The 16,845-nt window shown below is 52.6% G+C and overlaps 1 protein-coding gene across 1 annotated transcript in view; it reads right to left on the reverse strand.

Moving 5' to 3' along the window:
* Nucleotides 1-16,845, reverse strand: part of Col22a1 (collagen type XXII alpha 1 chain) — a 216,866-nt gene that overhangs the window by 78,449 nt on the left and 121,572 nt on the right. The window contains exons 32-39 of the mRNA XM_076836022.2: nt 15,792-15,845; nt 15,461-15,514; nt 14,646-14,699; nt 12,907-12,960; nt 11,428-11,481; nt 8,698-8,802; nt 7,562-7,606; nt 845-922 (exon numbers count right to left, since the gene is read on the reverse strand). Of these exons, the coding sequence (XP_076692137.2) occupies nt 845-922; nt 7,562-7,606; nt 8,698-8,802; nt 11,428-11,481; nt 12,907-12,960; nt 14,646-14,699; nt 15,461-15,514; nt 15,792-15,845 (498 nt within the window). The remainder of the gene's footprint in view (nt 1-844; nt 923-7,561; nt 7,607-8,697; nt 8,803-11,427; nt 11,482-12,906; nt 12,961-14,645; nt 14,700-15,460; nt 15,515-15,791; nt 15,846-16,845) is intronic.

Consider the following 16,845-nt stretch of genomic DNA (forward strand, 5'->3'; position numbering starts at 1 on the left):
GGGAAGATTAAGAAGCAATGGCAGGATACAGAGCACCCCAAACCTTTTCTCTTTGAGAAGAAACTTCTACTAAATATACCTGTTTTCCACGGAAAAACATTTCTCAATTCCAGAGCCAGGAGCACAGGCCTTGGAAAAAGTGCGTTTTCTCTCTCTCAACGCCTTCAGGGGACTGGGTGAGGGCACTGAGAGCGATCCTCACACTGGATGAGGGCCTGGACGTCCTTGACCCCACGAGCCCTCAAAACTCAAGGCTTCATCAGTTCCTAAGCCGCCACCTCGGGGACGTACGCACTCACACCCAGCAGACCAACAGGAAAAGACTCCTTAGAACCCACACGACGAGGACCACACAGTGGATCTGGTTTTGAAGATGTGCTTTCATTTCTGTTCTCATCTGTACTAATTAGAGGAAGCAGGGTAGTCAGTTCATTTTGGGGTTTGGGGCCTGAAAGACATGAACGCACGTTGTCTGCCCGTTCCAGACCCCTTCTCCAACCAGACCAACGTCGCAGGCTATGATGTAAGATTCTCAGAGTTTGTCCCATGAGTCTTTGTTTTCACTTTTCAAATTTTAGTAAGATTTATCTTCCCTTCTTTTAATCAGACAAGTCTTGGTCTCTCCAAAAGCTGCATCCTCATCATTCCCACAACAAGTACGCCTAGTCTTCCACCCACGTCAGCCGTGGGCGTAGACCTTCCACCCCGACAGACCAGCGGCTCACTACCATGCTAGCTGGAGCAGGGGTGTCCCTACAGGGAGGCCCCGGCCGCACACTCTACGGGAGCCAGCAGGGAAAGGCTGGTGGCCTTGAGAGCAAGGACGTGCTGGGTAAGAACTCACAGGAGGGCCAGCAACCCCGATGCCCGGGTCACCACGACTACCAGGAGAGCCAGGGATCCCAGGTGCTCCTCGGTCCCCCTAGAAAGAAAGAAAAGTAAGATTGAGAGGTCAGTGCCGGAAGGAGAGGTCCAGGGTACAGGATACCCACGCCCTCCAGGGGTCCTGACTTCCACTCTTCAACATCCTCTCCCACCGCCAGACCTCCATGTGCCATTGCTCGGCTCCCAGGAGGAGGTCCACTGTGGGGACTCTCACCATCATGCTCTTCCTGACCCCAGGACCAAAGCCTTGGGTGGAACCACATGGACCACAGCAATGACTGTGGTCATGTACTTTCCAAGGATGACAGGTCGCCAACCTTGACCATGGTACTAAAAGTGATTACAGCACTATGATCCTCCCGCAGGGGTGACCGCAGTTCCAATCTATGACTCCATCCCAACCACACAAACACCCACATCTCAACTCCGAGCCTAAATCACTGGTAAACGGATTCATCAGTCCATCAAGGTTTATTGACACCCACATTTTGTGAGTCACTTTTCTGGGTGTAGCAAGCTAGGCCTCTTCCACAACCTTGGCCTCCTCAGTCTCTGGAAGTAAGTGCCGATACAGTTCCAAGACAGCAGGCCCTGATTGGGGCCACACAGGCTATTTGCAGTCCTTGGCCTTCCCATTTGTTTTCATTCACACATGTTTATTGCATCACTGTTAACAAGTTTGTTTGGGGTGCTTTTCCAGACCCCACAGTAAATGTTGAGACATGGGGGATGCGTATTACTACCTCTCCATAATTCAAACTAAATTTGATCCCAAAGGCACAGGGCCCAACAATCTCATGCAACAGAACGTCCTCTTGTACTTATTAGGTCAGCTGGACAGCAGCCAAGCCTGAGACTGAGGTGGCAGACAGCCTTGCTCCAGCCACTTACTGTCCCTGGGATGAGCTAACTTGTCTCAGAGGCGGTTCTGTAGAGCTGTCCAGATAATGTGCAACCAACTGGTTCTGTATAGAACCCATGAATGCTGGGCAACATATTGCTTTACCAGATGTATGTGTTGAAGCATTTTTTAAAAATTCTCATGTATAAGCAGTCTATCTTCTTCTGTTTTAAGGGAAAATAAAAGAGCATTCTGGACCTTTAAGATGAGGCATTTTTCTTGCAGCAGGACTGTGGCTTGGGGACAACGCTTGTCCACTGAAACAGCCATCTAGGCTCCAAGCCCAAAGAATGACTCACTCAGAGGCTTGCTCACTGTCAGTACCCATGCTAGGCTCTGAAGCAGAGCATCATTTGTGGGGATGGAGAAAATAAGCCTGGGCACCTTCTCACAGAAGATAGGGACCAAGGTCCGGTCCCTGGCTGGGCTCCCTTGATGCTGTTTCTTCCCCTTGTACCCCAGAGGCCCACAGGTGGCCAGGCCACAGCCCACTAATCCCTGGACCACAGCATCCCTGGCCCACCCTCAACTCTCCCAGTAGTTCCTTCCCCAACATATTTTATTTTTCAAATTTCCAGCCTGTTGCACTCTGTTTCTTCAGAATGATGTGGTGTAGCCCATTCTGGGAAGATGGGATGCTCAGGAGAGGAACTCAAATGAGCACTATGGGGAGGATGGGAAGAGCAGGGCAAGAACCAAGACCAATGTAGAAACAGGGCTCATGAACTCAGAGCAAACCTGATCCCTGCTGTGTGTCTTCAGCTCTCGCCACAGTGGACCAGGTCAAGTGGTCACTGTCATGTGACTCCAGGTCCAGGCCCAGGACAATGTCAACCTCATCCTGTGATAAGACGAACTAGGTAAGTTCGTCTCTGTGTCCTAGGACCCTCAACAAGAAAAATAACACCATCCAGCAGAGTCCCTGCATATTATTATGAGAGTTGTTACCTAGTCACTGGACTCACCACTGGAGTGGATTAACCATAGGCAGGAAGGGGTGGCTGGAGGACCTTAGGTCACTGAAAGCATGCTCTGGGGGTTACAGTTTGTCCCTGGCTCCTGAGCCCCGCTGCTTCCTGGCCTCCAGGAGCTGAGCAGCTTTCCCTGGTCCTACACTCCCACCATCATGCTCTTCCTGACCCCAGGACCAAAGCCGTGGGTGGCACTGGTGGAGCACGGAGGGAACCTCCGAAACCATGAGCCAAAATACAATTTTCCTCTTTTACTGTTCTGATCAGACACATGGTCCCAGGGATGCAAAGCTGTGCAACACACTCAGGATTATACTTACACATTATCACTTTATCTATCGGCAGAGTTAGCAGATAGAAAACCAGCTAAACACATATAAATATCAGAGAAATCCATATTCTTTCGCACTTGGTTTTGCTTTAGGCTTTTCCATGTGACTTTCCTATCATTATTTTCGGTTTTCACTGGGCTCCCCTTCTCTTCCCATAGCCATGTTCCACACACCAGCAAGCTCTCACCCTTGCCAGGGAAGCCACAACAGCACCCGGACTTGTTTTCTTCTGTGCTATTTTCTGACATCTCTGCTTCTTAGACTCACGGTGGCCTTCCCAGAGACGCTCATGCATCCACAGTGGAAGCTTCCGAACACCTACCCGTCAGCTGACCCACCCAGTCATTGCATTCACACATGGCTGCCCGGTCCACTCCTCTGCTGTCTTCTTACAGACGCCTTGCACCTCTCCCTCCATCTCAACACTCCCACCAACCACGTGCCCATTTCACCCTCCGACTTCTCTGTAAGGAGCTAGAACATAGAAACTCTCCATTTCTTTGTTCATTTAACATCTATTTATCGAGTAGTGAAAATGAGCAAGTCTCCCCCATCATTCACACCATCTTTGAGCACAATAAGCTCCCTCCAGAGGAAGGAGTCGGGGACAAAGGCCTCCCCTTCCTGGGGGCGGTGAGTAACTGACTGTTTTTCTATACCGGGGTCAGATCTGGCTCTGTTTCTGTGTGTGGTCTGCTGTGATGCTAACAACTCCTCCAAAACTACTCCACGGCTTAATGAACAGACACTGCTAAAGGGCCCTGAGAATACTGCAAAAGTCCTTAACGTTCTGCCAGCAGAAGCAGGGAGGTCAATGGGCTTGAAAGAAAGGGCATGTGCACGCGAATCTGTAACACAGAGTCTGGGGAAGGCATGTGTGAGAAGTCTGGGGTCCTGCACGGAGAACCACACCCAGGGCAGCAGCTGTGCACCAGAAGGTCAGCTCTCTCCCGAGGAGTTCTTAGTGTCAAATATTCCTTACTTCCTCGTACAGAAAAGGAACAAAGAGTCTCAGAAAAATGAAGCACTTGCCTTCACGTTATGTATCTTGTAGTATCTGAACTGGGATTCTGCAGGAAGCCAAACCCCAGGCATTCTGCTGGAAACAAGTTGCCACTCAGGACAAGGAAAAGTGTCCTGAAGAGCCTTCTGCAATTCTAAGTAACCAGGAAGGGCTGAGGGTGTGCTGATGAGAATCCCTGCTAGCCCCCTCCTTCCCAAGGCTCACCCATTCGGCACCAGGAGAGCACCAGCAGACAGCAGAAGACACTCACCTCTCCACCTCTCCCTCCCTTCTTCCCTTCCTTCCTTCCTGTCCCTCAATCACTCATTCTTCAACTAATGCTATCTCCAAATTCCAGTTTCCCTTCCCAATGCATTGACTATGGAAACCATGATTTCTAAACCACATCCTATTTACAAATTTACACAATACCAACATTGGAATGGGTCACCTTTTAAACAGTGGGAAACATTTGACCAAAGACAGCATGATTAATCCCGAGTCCCATGGAATTGAGCCCAGGTCAGGGTCTCCATGCTCTTTGCCCCGGGGTCTCCGCCTGCCTCTCTAACTTTTATGGATGCCTCCCTCTTCCCCTGGGGCTTTCTTCAACAGCATGCCTGCAGCCTGGATACAGCCTCTCCAGGTGTCCACACAGGGCAGTCAAATAAAAATCACAAATATTTATTCAGCATGCAATGAGACTGTGTGCTAGGAGCTATTTTTATTGGTATGACATCATTGATTCCCCCCAACACTCTGCCTGAGAAAACAGTAGCAATACTGTACGGCTCTGTTGCTGAGATTCCAAGGAAATAGTCACAAAATGAAAGGAATAAAGGAGAAAAGCCCATACGGCTGGATACGGGATCATAAATAGTTAGAGACCCAATGTGCTGCTCTGCCCTCACTTCCTATCCTAAGAGGCCACCAGTGTCCTCTAGGCCCTACAGAGCAACCTGGGCTCTCTGCTTGCCAGGGGACTTCCCACATGCTCCTCCCGGGGGTGTAAATTCCTGAGGTTCCAGAAACTCGAACTTGTCTGCTTCCCTGTCCTGCTCATGCTGACAGGGGCCCACTGCTGCAGGATACAGGGCTATTGTATACACCCCCAATTCCAGGCAAAGCTACTGCCTTCTTGTTCCTCAGAAAACAGTAGGCTGTCTTATATTTACACACATCACTCACACACACACACACACACACACACACACACACACAATGAAACAATCCCAGTCGGAGGAAAGCACCTTGGCATGCTGCAGTCTCAATCAGTAGGGTGTGGGGTAATGACAGCGGTCACCACTTGAACAGAGGAAAACCATCAAGCCCAGAAGTTTAACGGAGATGCAGTAACCGTTCCTGGAGCCTCCAGCTTCCTGAGACTGGATATTATTTCAACAAACCTTTCACATACAATTTGAAAAGCAATGCACTCTGGCTCTGTTGCTGAGATCCCCAAGACACAGCCACACAAAACAAGGAATAAGGGGAGCAAAAGGCCCTGCACAAGCGACTAGTCTCTGGGGCTTGGAGTAAAACTTCCTGTAACAGCATCATATTTGGATGCTGAATCTTAAAATCCTGGATGTGAAGGAAGGTACAATGCCTCAGGAAAGTCCCCGTTGGCTATAAGTGGTGGGGTGGGTTGGGGGGCATGAAGGCTCATGAGAACTTTCCAAATAACTGTTTTTATAAACATGTCCAAGTCAGTAAGAATCATACGATTTCCAAATAACACTTACATTTGTGCTTTTTCAATGTGTTTATCAGGTTAAAGCCAAAAATGTAATAAGCATTCTAATGTTGAGCACTGACTGACCCACATTCTTTAAAGCCTGTGCCCTGAGCTGGTTAAATAATTCTCCCCGGAGGTGGCTGTTCACGGTCCAGCCCCTCCAAGAGCACTCTGGACCCTACACCTCAGTGTCTGCCCCACGTCACTGCTTCCTTGCTTTCTTCCCTGCCAGCTGCTACAGACACATAAATCAGGAAAAACGCCACCCCCTCCAAGAGGCCACCTGCTATCAAACCAGACTGGGCAAAAGGCCGCCTCTGAGCTCACGGAGAGGCCAAGTCCCCCATCCCCCAGCATTCATCTGCCTTTGCCGTCTATGTCCACTCTACCTTCTGGGCCATGATCTGTCGGGGCCCCAGGAACACCTCCTGAGCACTGCTCTTCTCCCAAAGCCCACCCTGAAATCTGACCTGGGTGGGAAGCTCAGGAGCCTGCACTGGGTTAAATGATAAGTGCACTGGCCATTGGTGCTGAAGTTAAGAACAGGAATCCATGAATCCTCTTGAAGGTAGCTCCAGGGCATCCTTGCTGGCTTGGGAAAGTTCCCTCAAGGACACCCTGCAGGGGAAAGTCACCTTTTTTGGATTGCAACTGCTGATGAATAGAGGAAGAGACTGCTGGTGTCCTCAGAGTGGCCCTCTCCCCCTGGGTGTACGACTAGATGACACCCCCGGGTCTCCCCATCAGGACTCTCACTAAGGGTTGCCGACATGAATCCTGACCTCAGGCCTGGCTCATTCCTCCCACCAGTCTCCATTCTCTTTCCCCTCATCTGCCCCTCTATACTGAGGATTCGGGGGAAGATGCTGAGACCCTGGAGGACCTAAGAGCTGCTGGGTTAGAACATGAGTCCCTGGATGGCTTTATGGATCCAAACTCCCACACACCAAGATGTCCCTTGGACTCAAGGTAAAGGAGCCACTGTGTCAAGCCTCGGAGATTCAGGGATCACCTAATCTAAGACCACTCAGATCTATTACTCTGCCAGCTGGAAGCCAGTGTCTCTTGATTTAATTGAGTCAGCAAGTGTTATGGTTTAGATAGGGGGTGTCCTCTAAAAGCTCATGCATGAGACCATCCAAGAACCTTCCGAGGTGAAATGATCAGATTATGAGAGCCCTGACCCAACCAGTGAGCTGATCCTGTGATGGGGTGAACTGAGGGGTGACTGAAGGCAGGTCAGGCTGTGGCCGGAGGAGGTGGGTCACCGCGGGTGTGTCTCTGGGGTGGATATTTTGTCCTTCATGAGCACAGTTCTCTCTCTCTGCTTCCCGGCCGCCATCTCCAGAGCTGCTCTCCTGCTGTGCCTTCTGCCATGACGTTCTGCGTCCCCTCAGGCCCAGAGCTGTGGAGTGGGCTATTGAGGGACTGCAGCTCTACAACTGTCTGGGACCCAAAATAAACGTTTCCTCTTCTAAGTTGCTCCTGTTGGATATTTTGGTAGCAGTGACCAGAAAGCTGACTAAAACAGCAAGAATTTATTAAGCACTGACTGTGCAGCCACTGCTTCAAGGTAGCAGTTACAGGTCATAGAACCTTTAGTCAAAAGGAAGGTGACAAGCAGCGAAATGTGGGGGTGAGCTGAGGTGACCGAGTTGCTCATGAAAAAGCTCCTGGGCCCTTTGTAAGTGCGACTTGTGGGGTATAGTTTGCAGTCAAGCACTATCTCACCTTGGTCCCTGGGGGTCCAGGTGCTCCAGGCGATCCACGCAGACCCTGAGAGAATGAGCAGAACAAGAGCATTAGGCTGCTGCTCTCACAGCTGAATGACAGTCACAATTCGACTTCTGGAAGTATCAGCTGGAAGAGCCAGAGGGGACCAGGAAGCCCCTGGACAGCTGTGGGCCAGGGGTACTGGTCTACACGACCGTTTCCCTCAGTCCCCAAAACCTAAGGACACAGACTGACCATCTCTGTGTCCCCAGGACCTGGCCCTGCCTGGCACGCAGTCCACACTGTGCTTGCACTGGCCACGGATGCAGCAGGCCACCCTCATCTGTGATTCTGCTTCCCAGGATTTCAGTTACCTGTGGTTCAGCCACAGTCTGAAAATATTGAATAGGAAATTCCAGAAACAAACAATTTATCAGTTTTAAATAGCCTATTGCAGTGGACTGTTTTAATTTCTCTATTTTATTATTATTGCTAAATCTCTTACTTGACTGAATTTGTAAATAAAGCTTCATCCTAAATATGGATGGAGAGGGAAGCAGCATGTGATGTGTGAACAGAGGGAATTTCACTCCCCGGCGAAGACACAGATGCTGGCTCCTTCTGCTGCGATAGGGTCCTTCTGAAGTCATGAGGGGCTCCAGGGTCTCAGGAGGAGACTGAGCCTGTGAGATCCCTGCCTCATCCCTTTCTCCCTTTTAAAGGCTTTCCTTACCCTAGAGCTTCTCTTCTGGGAGATAGAACCTTTGAAATGATTAATTTTCCTCTATCTTCCTGTACAGCTGCCTTTGAATAAAGCCCATTTTACTACCAATTGGACTGGAAATATTTTTAGAGCAGGGAGACTCATGGCCCAGCCTCTTCCTCCCGCTGTGGTATCAGAGCTGCCCAGTGACATGCAGGATTTAGCTCTCCGTACAGGGTCTTGGGCATCTGTGGTGGCCTTGGAATGTATCTCGCCTGGTGGGGGTGGACAGCTGTTTGCCCACAGACCACCCCTTCCCAGCCAGCCAAAGGGCACTAGCTGTGATTCTGTTTCTGTCAAGTTTAGCGGTGAGTCTGGTATTTTCTTTTCCCTTTTCCAATTTCAGCCTGGTTCCCCAGGCACGGAATCCCAACCCCGACCTGCCACTCACCGGCTCGCCATCTGTCCCTTTTCCAGGCGGCCCAGGGAGCCCAGGAGCACCAGGATCGCCCCTGGGGCCAGCAGGTCCTGGGCTTCCTTCTTCCCCTGCTGTTCCCTGGAGAGAAAATAGGACCATTTTCCAGACCAGTGTAACACAGAGCTCAGCTCTTCCATGGTGGACCACCTTAGAGTGGGTGGTCGGTTTCCCAGGGCTCCCTAACAGTTTAGAAGCCTGTCCAGCTAGGACACAGACACACTGACTGTACCAAGGGTGTTATAGTTGGATCTGTACGCCCTTCACATGTCGAAGCCCTAACCCCCTGCCTCAATGTGGAAATAACGTTTCTGCAGATGTGATTAGTTAAGTTAGGATGAGGTCAAGTTGGACTCATGCAAGTGACAGGTGTCCTTTGAGACACTTGGACACAGCAGGGGGAGGACCTTGTAAAGACCCAGGAAAAATATGGATAACAGTCAGCCAGACAGAGAACCTGGGACAGATCCTTCCCCCACAGCCCGCAGAGGGAGCCAACCCTGCCCCTACTAGGACTTAGGACTTCCTGTCTCTGGAGCTAAGAGACCATAACTCTCTGTGGTTTAGGTCACTTCGTCTGCGATCCCTTGTGAAGGCGGCCCCAGCCACTTAATACAGCGTGGAACACAGAAACAGAGGGTCATCAGGGCTACCACGCAACCTTCCACCCAGTGTGGGGAACGCCAGTGGGTCTCAAAGAGGAGCCCCAGCAGCAACGGGCAGCTCGGCCTCCACCAGACAGTTCAGTCACACTGCGCACACGGCATCTCTTCACCTCAGCGACAGCCTGTCTGATGTCTTCCCCAAATATGACACTCAACTTGCTCCCTGGAGCGCTGAAGACAAAATCGAATCCCTGTTCACATGAGAAGTCTGTAACAGGATGAATGGAGTTCACGGCTCCAAAGGGACAGGGAGCCAGGATCTGCAGGGGAAGCTGGCCTTGAGCTTGCTCATCTTTCCTGACCTCAAGGCTGTGAGTAGCCCCCTACGTGGAACTTGAGTCAAACCCCATGAACCAGAGGGATGCCTTTTCCTGGAGGGAGCTCCCTACTAAGTGGCAGTCACAGGGTCTCCAGACATTTCTGATGTAGAAGAGGTGAGGTAATCCAGCCCAGGACAGCAAAGCAAGATGGAACAGGTCTCCGCAGCAAGATCCAGCGACCTCAGCCCCAGACCAGCCACTGGACGCGGGGAGAGAGGCGCACAGTGTGATGTCAGGGAATTTTACCACTTTGCAGAGCACAGGAGGCTTCCTTCCAAATACAGTCCAGGGCCCTCTCCTAGCCCTCAGCCTGGGCTTGTGCTTAGCCAAGGAAAGGTGTTTGGCTCCCCCTACAGGTTGAACGCACCAACAGCACATTGACTTTTCTGGCTTTTTAAGCTAGACTAGTCCTCATAAAACAGACCCTTAGCATCCTGGTTAAGGTTTACCCTTCTAGGTTGTCAACACCCTACTTATAATGCGGGGCCCCTCAGACATGGCGCATTCAAGAAATACAAGCAAGGGCTGTGCTTCCCCTTGCTAAATCTGGGTGCTCTTATTACTGCAAAGATGGTACTATCTCCCCCTCCTCCAAACTGTTAGCACCTGCATCACATAAGGGTAATTTCTGGGTTCATGATCAATTAACACTTCAAGAACCCATGTTTTTTTCTAAATTACTTGATCATTTTTACCTGTAAGAAATCACTTTGTCTCTTAAACACATATTTTAAAACGAAGTCAAAAACACATTTTAAAACTAAGCCAAAAAGCAAATTATACCTACTAGTTATATTTTATAAAAAATGAAAAATACCAAGTGATTGTTCAGAAAAGGTTCCAGGGAAATTGGGCTGGAAGTATCTGGCACTTGTGTTCTGGGAGAGGCCTTGGCCAGGGTGCATCCCAAGGGAAGCCACAGCACACTGGGCACCTGCCGCGGCTGTGAGTGCCACCTGCTGGCCCAGGGAGGGCAGGACACAACTATCTTCAGGCACCACCTGTCCAGGGCTGAGCTCTCTGCACGTGCCTCCTCCCCAGTTGCCCAGCTGGTCTGCACAGCACCTATTCACACTTCACAGCTGAGCAGCTACAGGTGTGAGGAGGGGGCTGCGTTTGTCTCTCAGTCCTGGCAGTACTGACATTCAGGGTGGATGATTCTTGGGTGTGTACCGGGGAACGTCCTGTGCATGGTGGAATTTTTAGCGGGAATCCCTGGTCTCTAGCTACCAGGTGCCAGTAGCAGTCTTCCTTGGCCCCCGTGCTGCCCATCAGACATGTCGGGAAGACTGGTGGGAGCAGCACCCAGTTGGGAGCTGCCATTCAACCCAAGTCTAAAGCCATGTGTCACCTGAGTCATCCAAGCGCTGGCTCAGCATGGCCAGTCAGCCTCAGACACCCCTGCAGTGCTGGGTCAGAGGAAGACGCAGTCGAGGTGCACAGTGGCTGTGCTGGGGCGTGGAGTGACAGAAAGCGGGATTTGGAGTTGGACTGATCTAGCTTTGCACTGAGGAGATGTAGGGTGAAGCGATCAACTGCCCAGAGTGTCAGTCTCCACACCTGTCAAATGGGCACTGATCTGATTCAGGGGCCTCTTGTAAGAACTGAATGAGGTGAAGTGGTGGCACAGGACCCTTCCCCTCAAAGCGCCCTCTGATTCCTGGCTCCTAGGCTAGGCCTGGGACGCACCTGCTGGTGTGTTGAGACTGCCTTGGTCTTACCTTCTCACCACGCTCCCCATCTTTCCCAGGGGGACCTCTGAGGCCAGTGGAGCCCTGAAGAAAGGACAGTTATTCACATGGTAAATTGCTTGACGCTTGTGGTCCCCAGCGAAGGGTATCTGGGTCCCACTTGAGCTCTGCCCCACCTTCCCCTGCTGCTTACATTCCCCAAGGCCTGTCTCCTCCCCTGAGTCTGGCCGTGCACCTTGTACACCAGAGCTCTTAAGAGCAGGCCTGGTCTGCACAGGGCTCTGCTCTGCTCTGGGCCGTGAGCTTTTGGAGAAGAGGCCTTAGTAGAGTGATCACCAAAGAAGACACAGATGACCCAAAGAACACAGGCTCAGCACTAGAGACCACAGTGCCCACGGAGTCCCCCATAAGTTTACTTTGAAACAAAATTCAAAGCATTTTGACAAGCATCCCAGAGAAGTAGAGGGGTGGAGAAGTGGAGGGGTGGGCAGCTAGAAACATGAGAGCCACTGAAGCGAGTCCTGCAGGGGCCTCTGGGAGCCCACCTGGGAGCCACTCCACCTCGGCAAAGGAGCTGGGTGGCTCACACGCCCGTCCGCTCAAGGCTGCTTCTGGGGGTGCGACGGCCACCTGTCATGTGACTGGATTACGTGCTCTCTAGGGGTGAAGGAGAGCAGAGCTGCAGACTCCAGAGGGGCGTGTGAGCTGAGGGAAGGGTGAGCTGCTGCGGTGATGTCCCCAGAGCATCCATGCAGCCCCTTACTACGCGACTCAATCTCCTGGGCCTCAGCTTCCTCCCGTGTAAAATGGAGGCCAGGATAACATCTGCCTAACAGGGTTACTGTGAGCAAGAAATGAGCTGACACCTGTCTGCCCCAGGAGCGGGGCCTAGAACGGAGGAACGCCCGGATTCATCCCCTGCACTGCGATGACTGACACCTGTGAAGGTCTGACGAATGGACAGAACTGACCGAGTCTATGGCAGAGGATAGACTCTCTGCAGCCACGGTGTGTTCTGTTAAATGCTGGCATCTAAATCAATGTTTACGGGGAATCTTAAAGCCAGTCCATTAGCAGACACCTGGAGCATCCTCATGAGGGAGGTGGGATCAGAAGGGCAGTGAGATGGGACCCTAACAGGGACCAGCGTGCCCCACTGCCTCCATTTTACAAGGATCAGCTCGCCAAGGTCTCAAAGCTCTCTGTGGAGGCTGGGATTGGAATCCAGGTCCCTAGAGCCCGTCAGGGAGCCTAGGTTCATTTTACTTCTTCTGTGATGTTGATTCCAACTTTCTGCCCTTAGAACAGCTTTGTGAACCACTGGAGGCTGAAGCCAGACCTCGAGCCTGAGGTGTGTTCTTTCTGGGTGACCTTTGCCAGGACATCCATGTCCCCACCTGTGGGTTGGGCCCACACCTCTGGGTGTCAGGGAAGGTAGGTGAGCAGATGTGGTGGAAGGCCCTGCGGGCCACGCCCACTGCCCGTCCCCACCCTCTCCTGATCACTCACCACGCTTCCAGGGGGTCCACTGGGACCTGGGGGCCCTACAGGTCCAGGAGCACCCTATTCAGAGACAGTAGCAGTTTAGAAACACCCAAGGAAGCAAAGGCAAACAGCTATCCAGGCCACTCTCCAGTGCTGCCCGCCCCACCAGGCTCCAGTTTACCACGTCCTCCCCGGCAGGGCTGTGGCTCCCGACCTGCCAGCAGGCATCGGGCAGAGTGTGGGAGGGACAGGAGGGCAGAGGACCTGGCAGTTCCTTCAGCCCAGGCCCAGAGTCGGGTGAGGCATGTGGAGGGCAGGGATGGCAGGGGAAGAAGCCCCATCACACAGGAGGTCTTGGTGAGGTGGCTTTCAGCCTAAGCATGAGGAAAGGAGTTGCTGAGGAGGGAACAGACTGCTCCGTCCTGAGCTGCAGAGGAGAGGCTCTGGGTAAGGAAGGTCAGCCAAAGGGCATGGACAAGACCTGAAGGCCACAGAGACAAGGGGGTCTGAGCGTGGTTTGGACACGGAGGGCATTCATGGAGAATGTGCAGAGAGCAAGGACCAGCTTATGATCAACTGCTGGTTCCTGGAGACCATGAGTCTGCATGGCCACAGCAAGTCTGCCTCTGGCCTGCACCATGCTGAAGACACTGGTGCCATTCACAGAGAAAGGGCTCCGAGAGGGGAGCAGGTGTGTGTGTGGGGGGGGGGGGAGGCTTTGACTGTGGAGGCCGGAGCAGCTCTCCTTGCTTCCTGGAGGGAGTGCTCTTGAACTAGAACTTGGTGGTTGGGCCAGGATCCATGAGAGGAGATGTCCATGAGGACATTCCAGGCAGGTCTGTGCCATGGGGATGGGGAGCAGGGGGTTCTCAAAGGACTAGAGGCTGCTCATGTTTCCTCTGGGCTCGTCCCCCAGTGTCACAAGGATGTGTATGTCTTCAGGGTCAGAAATCACAGAGCATGCTCCCAGGTCCCTTGCCTAAACTTCTGCCACTCTACCTGAGCTTGGTCCGAGGTTCTCTTCATTCAGGACAGAAACTGGACTCTGCCCTGCTCTATAGCACCCTCACTGTTCACTACTTGGATGCCCCGGTCCCCACTCAGCCTTAGGCACAGGTGGCCTGGTCATGTGAGTGTGCTCCTGTCAATACACCAGGCCTGTGGTGCCAGGAGAGCCAATGCCAGCTGCTACTCTTACTCCCACTACTACTCCTGGGAGACCTGGTCAGGCCAGCCTGGTCCTGCCTCCCACCAGCACCACGGACAAGCCTGGGCTCTGCGGCACTGCACCATACCATGGGACCAGTGCCAACCCTGTGGACCACAGATACCAGATTCTGATCTTGACCCTGCAGACAGGCAGTACAGGAGCAGCAGCTGGACAGCTCCGAAGGTGCAGGCATGCAGGTGTGTGTTGGGGTATGTGTACATGGGTCTATAGAGTGTGCAGAGGTGAACCTGGGCACACCTTTCAGAGTAACAGATTCATGAAAGGGTGGAAGTGTCCCCGCATGTCTGTTGTGTGCACCATCCATGTGAGTGCAAGTCTCCTTTGTGGGCTGGGAATGCTGTGGAGGCCGGAGCAGCTCTCCTTGTGCCTGGTGCTGGAGAGGCTCCTGGCCTGGACAGCTGTCAGGCATAGGCTGTGCTTCTTGGCCATGTCCCACCTAGTTAGCCGACAGAGGGGAGCCATGTGGCAGAAGTGTATCCTGGCACCCCCTCTGTGGGGTCCCTCATGATGCAGGCGGGACGCAAGGACTCACAGGGTTTCCAGCTGCTCCAGGGGCCCCATGTGTGCCGTCTTGTCCCTTGGCACCCTGTGAGGAAATTAAAGGGGAGAGATAAGAGATCAGAAAATGAGGCAAGCCTGTCCTCACCCTCACAGGAGGAAAGTCCCCACCAAACCTGGCTGGTTGGAATTAGCTGATCCAAACTGAAGGGACAGGATCAGGGTCTAAAACGTACAGAAACCACTGTTTCTTGGTCCGCTGCAGGAATTTGTCATATCAGGACTTACTCCATCCTCACTAAGATCCCTGGTGTCACCTGGGTGTCCTCGCTGAGACTTTATGTAATTAAGGCTCAGAGGGGCAGGAGGGCCAAGGGCCAGCCAGCAAGTGGCCCTAAGGTATTTCAGCCAGACAGATCACCCCAACAGAGCTCCCCAGACAACTGAACAGCTTCCCAGGGAAGATGCAGCAAGAAGCCCAACCAGGAAAAATAACACTAAATCGCTGATCAGCACAAACATTATTTAAATCAGAGCTGCCAATCAATGGCTGGAAGGGGGAGCCGATTTCCTGCTCCTGAAAACGCTTTGGGAGCCTGCTGGACCACCTCTCTCCAGACTATGCTGTCTAATGAACCCGGAGCTCTCCTGGGTCAACCCTTTAGTAATGCGCCAGCTGGTGTTGGGGAGGCAGAGTCAGGGCCCAGGCAGCTGCATTTGAGCATGCTTTGCAAAGTGCTGGCACATTCTGGCTTTTACAGCACTTGCTGCAGTGCCCTCTGGTGGGAGTTCCCAAGATGCCAGGCGAGAAGGCCTTGAGGAGCCAACAGGCGGTAGGGGCGTTCTTACCGGAGGTCCAATGGGTCCCCGAGGGCCCAAATCTCCAGGACGTCCCTGTGGTCCCTGCAATGAAACCATCCATCCATTAAGTGGCTCATCACCCTAATTCTGAGCAGATGGGGCGTGGCGTGAAGGCATGCAATGGGTATAACTTGAGATCTGCAGAGGGCATGTCACCAGAGTCCTGGGGAACAAGAAAGGGGCTACCTTCAGTTCAGTGGGGCTCCTGGTGGTGGACTGTACTGCTAAGACTTAGAGCTTGTGGGCCTTAGGGGGCCCATTCTCCAGCGGCACAGGTCAGCACAGGGCATGGGAGCAAGGACAGTGTGCGTGCACTCACCAGATCCCCAGGCACTCCCGGATCACCTTTCTCTCCTTTTGGCCCTTGTTCTCCCTGTTGGTAAGAAGCACAGGGCACAGCCCACTCGAAAGTGAACCCCCACTCCTCACAGTGCACATACACACCCCTCCCTCAGCAGGAGGGCCACCTCCTGTTCTATGGATGCACCTGTTTGGTCACCGTGGTCCCCCAAAGGCTGACCCTACTGCACAGGGTTCTTCTCTCCCACTACCCTGGGACTCTGACTGAGCCTGACTCTTTCAGTTCTAAGGACCAGAATCCCCCCTTCAAGGAACTGGCCAAGTCCTCGTGGTACTGACTCACAGAGACCAGGGTCCTTCTCCTGCATGATGCCTGCTCAGGTTGTTTTACACTTATTCATGTGGCTTGACCCATATCCCCCCTTCCAGCCCATGGCACCTGGTGGATCATAATGAATGATAATCCTTTACAGCCCTCTCTTGAAGGAGAGTGATGTGGATGCTTTGCTAAGGGGACCAGCCCTTTGGGGACAGGCTGGAAGCTGAGCCCTAGACTCTGGGTGGCTGGAGTGGTGTGTCCAGCTTTTGCTAAAGAAGAAATAGGAGAGACTAGAAAGGCAGTGCTCTGGGTGTGCCCAAGATGGACTCATCCGGTGGGGTAGGGGTAGGGCTTCTCCCTTGAGGCTGCAGGTGCCACACCTGGGGTTCCCAACACACCTTCCCAAGAAGCATGGGAAATCTATACCCTGCAACCCACAGGGGACAGGAAGAAGGTAAGGGGGCAGAGGCTGCATCGACGGCAGAGCTCCAAGGCTCAGGTATCTTTCTAAGGCTGAAGGGTCATCTTGCAGAAGAGGAACAGGGACAGGCATGCCTTGTGAGGGGTGGGATCAGGCTGCCCCCTGAGCTTTCCCAAAATGGTTGCTTCTGAGCCACCTCCTGGCACCCCACTTTGCTACTCTCATTTCCCCAAGCCTCCAGCTATCCGTTCCTCTTTCCTCTACTTTTCCTCCAGATCTCAGAGATCCACACACCATCTAAGAGGCTGCCCTGATCTCCATAAGCCATCTCAT

Source organism: Callospermophilus lateralis, chromosome 16, assembly GCF_048772815.1.
Source record: "Callospermophilus lateralis isolate mCalLat2 chromosome 16, mCalLat2.hap1, whole genome shotgun sequence".
In the NCBI taxonomy this organism is placed as follows: domain Eukaryota; kingdom Metazoa; phylum Chordata; class Mammalia; order Rodentia; family Sciuridae; genus Callospermophilus; species Callospermophilus lateralis.